The following is a 6,893-nucleotide window of genomic DNA, read 5'->3' on the forward strand; positions in this document are numbered from 1 at the left end:
ACTATGAAGGCACCCTTTTTGATAACCTTTTACACCCATTGTTTCATATATAACTAATTGATTTTGCCTCCAAAAGGAGGACGAGAGACCCCCGCCATCTGCATCAGAGAGATGCATAAAGACTTTCATAAGTATATGACTTAACGATCACATCCTTTATCTGAATATGAATGAACCGTTGCTTGCAATGAATTAGTACTACTCAGTCATCAGCAAACATAGTATACTCCGTATGTGAATGCATTCCTAAATTAGTAACTCTATGCAACTGCAGAATGTGGATGTAATTAACAAGTATCTCAAATGTTAACGTAGAAACATAAAAATAGAAGAAAATCGTTTGTAATTACATGCGTAGCTTATATTTTCTAGAGATGGGGGAAAAAGCCTTGATTGGATGTACCTACATGCAGATCAAACAGTTCTTTGTTTATATCGGTGAACAATCTGCAAAATGGTATAATTAATTTTGTTTTTGATACATTATTTTTCCCATTTTCTTGAATAGATTTCAGTTTCCCACAATTATCTTTGATTAGTGATTGTGACGTCCCCTCCCCCTATAGGTATCGATCCGTGGACAGAAAAGTCAGCCCAGTTCACGAACTACTCACCTCCCCTCGGCCACCACTACACATCACTGCCAGATCCTCATCCCGGCAACCGCCGCCGCCTGCCCTGGCCCCGGCGACCGCCGCCACCCGCCCCGGCACCGGTGATCGCCGCCGCCGCCTTCCCCGCACCCGGCAACCGCCGCCACCTTCCCCACACTGCAGCCCCCTCACCCGCCGGCAACTACAGGCTGCGCCTCCTCGACACAGGCAACCGCCGCTGCAGCCTACCCTGGAAAATGGCGCCCCCGCCTGGAGGGCAACCGCCGCCGCCTCGAGAGCTTGCGCGCCGCCACCAGCAGGGCCCTGCGGCGGCCGGACTTCCGCCGCCGCCGTCTTCCCCGCCTCCGGCAGGATCCCACGCTGATCCCAAAGGAAGCTCCGTTCTGCCGTCAATCATGGACCACGGCCGCGCGTCTTGGTAAATTTCGTCGGCAACGTGCGACGCTGTTAGCACATTCTCACAAATACTCTGAATTTGATGTGCTGTTTCTCCAAACATTGTACAGGTGCATTCCCGTCAGCAACACGAGCATATTATTGGGGCAGTACATGTCTGGTTATGAGCAAGATGAGCATATTATTCCCGTCAGCAAGACGAGCAAGACGCCCCCCGCGCCACCGCCTAGATGCCCACCGATCCGCCACCTGGACGGCCCGCGCGCCACCGCGTCGAGGACCGCTGTGCCGCCGACTCGAGGGCTATCGTGCCGCCGCCTCGAGGGCTGCGCCGCTCTGCCCCATTGCCGCTGCAGCCTCCGCGCTCTGTTCCCTGCCCGCCTGATGCCGGCCGCCGCCACTGCTGGGTGCTCCGCGACTGCGTCGCCGGCCTGGCTCCTCAAGCTCGCCGGATGCTCCGCCCTGTCCCCAATTTACCGGCCTCCTCTGCCTCCCTGCACTCCATCAGCTAAAGCGCTGCTAATCCACGGTCTGCCGTTGCTTCATGTGATGTGTTGTTGCTCAAGATGATGCCTATTCTCTGTTTCTATCCACGGCAGGTCAACTTTGTTTGTATAGGCAGTACAACTGTGTTCCTAGTAATAGTACGCGTAGATAAATTTGTGGATTTCGTCCGTCAGCAGTATGTGTTCTTCATGGTCGAGACATTTGCTTTCTTTTCTTGTCCAACGAAGAGAATTTGAGGCATCCTTTGTTCAACTCCTTCCCAGCTCGGTGCTATATCTGAAAAAAAAATTGTTTCTTGCGCTGGCAGTATAGGCAAGTAAGAAGAAAAGTGCAAGCACAGTAGCAGGAAGTGCAAGTAGATGTTTTCAGTTTTTGAGAGGGTACTGATTCAGGGGATTAAGTATTTTAACTCAATAAGTACACATATTAAGCGCTGAAGCTCACACTTCATGTTTCTGCAAGTATATACACTAATGACAACTCTGGATGATTATCACCCGTATGCTACTTGTCCTGAAATTGTTTGCTCGTAAGTGGAGCACTCAGCTTCTTTCGTGCTCCGTTGGTTTCTCCCTCACTATTTATTCTGTCAAGCAAAGGAAAGCACGTGCACGTACAACAAATATGACTGCACGGGTCAATCATTGGGCAAACTAAATCCAGTTAGCCATAGGTAAGTACTAGCTAGGGCTGTCAGTTCAGGGAGCTTCCTTTTTGCCCTTTCTCTAATTGTCACTATACCGTGTTAAAACTTAATAAAATCTATAAAACGAATTACAACCTTTTAGTCCCAAGCAACCGAGCAATACACATAGTAAAATTTCTGAAACTAGGCTTTGCACTGTTGTATGTGCATAACCAACCAGTCAACGAAATTAAGCGTACCTACTGCGTTAAAACTTAAAATCCATAGAACAAACTACAACCTTTTAGTCCCAAGCAAGCAAGCAATACACATAGTAAAATTTCTAAAACTAGGATTAGCACTGTTGTATGTGCATAACAAATCAACGAAAATTAAGCGTACCTACTGCTTTCAGATTTACATTGTCGATTGCAAGGGTATGAACAGCTTGATGACAAGCTCTAGGGCGCTTTGATGCCTCCTACTGCCGGTGCATGGGTTCAGCCACAGCCATGTTTCCCATCCAATTCCCCTTCTGCATTTCTTTGTTGTTTGTTAATTAATTTGTACGTGCAGTTTCACTTATTTTTGTGTGGAACGCGCAGCACAACTAGTTTTAATAGGAAGTACAAACTACGTTGGGCAGTACAAGTTTGTTTTTATTGAAAAAAGAGTTCACGGTTTGCTTTCGCCTTCAGCAGTTCACGTTTTCTAAGCCAGCCAAAAAAGTTTCAATATCGTAGGATCCCGCATTTAGCGCAATACATATATGAGTAAAAAATATATTTTGTAAGTTCCTAAAAACTCGGCCATCAATTTTAGTGTTGAAAACTGAAAAATGCGCACGTTGTTTGGTGCTGTCGAATCGAATGGAAGTACAAAACCCTGAAAAATGTACAAACACAAGATCAACTAAATAATTCTCAAAAGTTCAGATCTTTGCTTTGTGGGAATTCACATGGACAAAATTAAAACATTTGTCCAAAAGTACACACAAAAAAGTTTACTATATGTAAACTATTAAATGTGTGAAGTACACTTAGCAAACGATAAAAATATTGAATGGAAACACTTCGTAATTACATTGAAGTACATTGAATGCATTTAAGGAAGTCTAGAAAAAATAAACTTTTTTGTCAAGAAGTCCAAATGGTCGCGTTAGAAAGTGTACATTGTTGGGACGGGGAGTAAAGAAAACAAAATATATTTATGCCGAGAAGTACACATATTAGTGATAGAAGTATAAATAGGTAAAGTACAATTAATAATTCATCCAATATATTAGTTCATGGGAAGTACAAGAAGTACACATATTAGTGATAGAAGTACACATATATTAGTGATAGAAGTATATGTATCAAGAATAATAAAAATCATCCAATATATTACTTCATGGGAAGTACAAGAAGTGGGTCCGAGGAGTACAAGTTGTGACTATGAGAAGTACAAATCATCATTTATTGGAAGCTCTAAAAGATTATTACGAAGTACACACGTCAACACTGAGAAGTACAACTGATTAATTTTTTGGAAGTACATGGTTCATCTTGTAGTGCACTAAAAAAAACAAAAAAAAACTTCCGAATTAATCTCATGGGAAGTACAAGATGTGATTCCCAGAAGTACACGTCCGAATTATTTTCGAAGCTGATAGAAACTAAAAAAATCATCTACATGGAAGTACAATATGCGTATTGCGGGCAGTACATAGAAATATGACAAGAAGTAGAATGTACAATTTTAGGGAGCACACATATCAAAAATAATAAAAACTAGCGATCTAAAAATCGGTATGAACAAAAAACATTTATCCCATGGAAAGTGCAAGTTATAATTCCGAGAAGTACAAGTGGTGACTAGAAGAAGGACAAATGATCAACTTTGAAAGAGCAAAGTTCTTCGTGAAGTGCAAAAATAAATAATAAAATATCTAGAAGAAGCTCACATAGCAACGTACATACTTCATCCTTAATTTTTCATATGTTTCTTTTAATGTGGAGTGAATGTGCACCCTCAAAAATATGGCGAGGAGAAGTACACCCATTCCACATGAGTAGTACACCCCACTTAATATAGAAAGTACAAGAAAACAGACAAAAAACAAATGTAGAAAAAATAAAAACCCGTCATTTGAGGAGAAGTTCAAATGCTTGACGGTAAGAAGTACAACCATTCGGCACAGTACACCCACTTAATATAGGAAGTACAAAAAGCAAAATAATCCGTCATTCATGAGGAAGTTGAAATATTTGATGATGAGAAGTACAACCATACAACATGAGCAGTACAACCACTTATTGTAAGAAGTACAAGAAAACCGACAAATTTCAAATGTAAAAAAAGTAAAACAATCCCGTCATACGCGAGGAAGTTCAAATACTTGACAATGAGAAGTACAACCATTCGACACGAGCAGTACAACCACTTATTGTAGGAAGTACAAGAAAACCGAAAAAACCAGAATGTACAAGAAAATAAAATAATATCATCATCCGCGAGGAAGTTCAAATACTTGACGGCGAGAAGTACAACCATTGGACACGGGCAGTACAACCACTTATTATAGGAAGTACAAGAAAACCGATAACAATCCAAATATACAAAAAAACAAAATAATCTCGTTATTCGCGAAGAAGTTCAAAGACTTCAAGTTGAGAAGTCCAACCATTCGACACAAGAAGTACACAAACTTAATATAGGAAGTACAAAAAGGCGACAAAATACAAATACACAAAAAACAAAAAAAATCCCCTCATCCGCTGGAAGTACAATCAGTGATTCCGAGAAGTACGAGTGGTGATTGCAGGAAGTACAAGCGGTAACTACGGGAAGTAGAAAGTGTTTAGATAAAAATTTATTAATTTTTCTGAACGGTTTCGTGAAACCGCACCAAGAAGTAGAACCGCGTTGCCCAAGAAGTACAAGCACATGTCGAGAGAAGTTCAATGCTCTGTTTTTGCGAGGCGAAAATCTATTGTGCAAATCTCATTGTTTTGATCACCAACCACCTCAACCATTGCCACCCAAAGGTTTATCTGATAGATTAGGAGTCTAATTTCATTACCTACAACATTTCACAACAAATAAAGAGATCTAATGCATCAAATTCAAGTCGTTATCTCGCAAAGTATACCGGAAACATGATTTCAAAACTTCTAAAATTAATTTTAAACCATTTAGATTTGGCAAAATGATATATATGAAAAAGATGCGCCTTTTTTACACCTTTCCAACCGTATATCATTTGCATTGCTTAAATATACCGCATAGAAATCGCGAGGGAAATCATTCGGTGCCCGTCTCATAAAACGGGCGGACAGTAATTCGAGTTATTCTCTTAAACTATAAGGAATTAGAGAAAACAATTGGAAGATGAAAGTTGCGCCTAGTCCGTAGCTTTCCAACGCCATATCATTTGCATCATTCCGACATACGGTTGAAACAAATCGTCCAAATTACTGTCCGCTTGTTTTTTGAGTACGTCCGAATTTCGGTATTTTCAAAATTGTTCAAAAACTGTGAGGATTTTGAAAAAACGTAAAACATGAAAAAGTTGCGCAATTTCATTATCTTTCCAACGGTATATCATTTGCACAGTTTCGATAAGCGGTTCGGAAATCGAACTAAAGGTTCGTTTTCTGGCCATATAGAAGCGTTTTCGTATTTTCAAAATTAAATTTAAACCGTGCAAAATCTGTGAAAAGTGTCAACATGAAAAGGTTGTGGTTTTTCATTATCTATCCAACGGTATATCATTTGCATAGTTCCGACAAATGGTTGAAAAACTCGTGGTATAATCAGTACCTCTAAAGAAAACGGGAAGTTCAGGTAAGTTCGACAGAAAGTTGAACCCTGTTATCCGGAAAGTGCAACCTTGTGTCCAGGAAAGTACAAGTCGGTGCTCAGAATATTATTCTGCAACCGGTTGCAGAATAGTGCTGGTATATATATATATATATATATATATATATATATATATAAGATTTAGCACCTGCAAGCCTAACAAAGTTAGCTGCCTGTAGTCCCATGTATAGTTCTTTCTTTTTTGCTTTCTCAGTTTTTCGTAGCCTTGCTACAACCCTGTATGCTCTAATATATAATGATGCACGACTAGGCATGTGTTCGAGAAAAGAAAATCTAAATATCTTTTGTCATATATGAACCTATATTGATGTTTTAGATGTTGGTAGTATAATTTTCGATAAACTTGAACAGACTTAAATCAGTTTAACTTAGCACAATCATATAGCGTACCTTTTTTAGAACGCGAAAATGAGGTAAACAAATACCATGTGTACCCTTTACTATCAATAGTAGAGAAGACATTATGAACCTTCAACTCTAAAATGCAAATTCTTCTACTGAATGGATAGCTGCATCTCATACCGCTTTTGCAAATGTTACCAGACTTGGGGTTAGCTACAAAGAGCATTTCTTTATTGTCAAGCTTCATGCACTACCAACACAACCAAAAGTCCGAACTGATCGCAAGGGCGGAAATCCACTTATAGAATTCAACACCCCCCTCACGTGTGATGGGAGACAAGTCAACACGTGGAAAGACCCAGAGGTATACCTCAAGAGGCATATACGTGGACTCCGAGGGGGAAACAACAATTTTAGGATAAATTGCAAAAGCCAGGACTCGAACTCGAGACCCTGGATCCGACACCATGTCAAGCTTCATGGACTAGCCAATGCAACCAAAAGTCCGAACTGATGGAAAGGTCTAGGCAATCCACTTATACAGT

General features: G+C 40.6%; 1 protein-coding gene across 1 annotated transcript; it reads left to right on the forward strand.

Moving 5' to 3' along the window:
- The first annotated feature begins 816 nt into the window (after nucleotides 1-816).
- Nucleotides 817-1,597, forward strand: LOC139830686 (uncharacterized). The gene is made up of 2 exons (XM_071819330.1): nucleotides 817-1,032; nucleotides 1,121-1,597. The coding sequence occupies exons 1-2, from the start codon at nucleotides 851-853 to the stop codon at nucleotides 1,578-1,580; spliced, it is 642 nt and encodes a 213-aa protein (XP_071675431.1). The 5' UTR covers nucleotides 817-850; the 3' UTR covers nucleotides 1,581-1,597.
- Nucleotides 1,598-6,893: the final 5,296 nt, after the last annotated feature.

The sequence above is a fragment of the Lolium perenne genome, chromosome 1, assembly GCF_019359855.2.
Source record: "Lolium perenne isolate Kyuss_39 chromosome 1, Kyuss_2.0, whole genome shotgun sequence".
NCBI lineage: Eukaryota > Viridiplantae > Streptophyta > Magnoliopsida > Poales > Poaceae > Lolium > Lolium perenne.

Coding starts and splice junctions, on each gene's coding strand:
- LOC139830686 (XM_071819330.1), top strand. CDS start 851: ATGGCGCCCCCGCCTGGAGGGCAACCGCCGCCGCCTCGAGAGCTTGCG. Junction 1,033..1,120: donor GACCACGGCCGCGCGTCTTG/GTAAATTTCGTC, acceptor AACATTGTACAG/GTGCATTCCCGTCAGCAACA.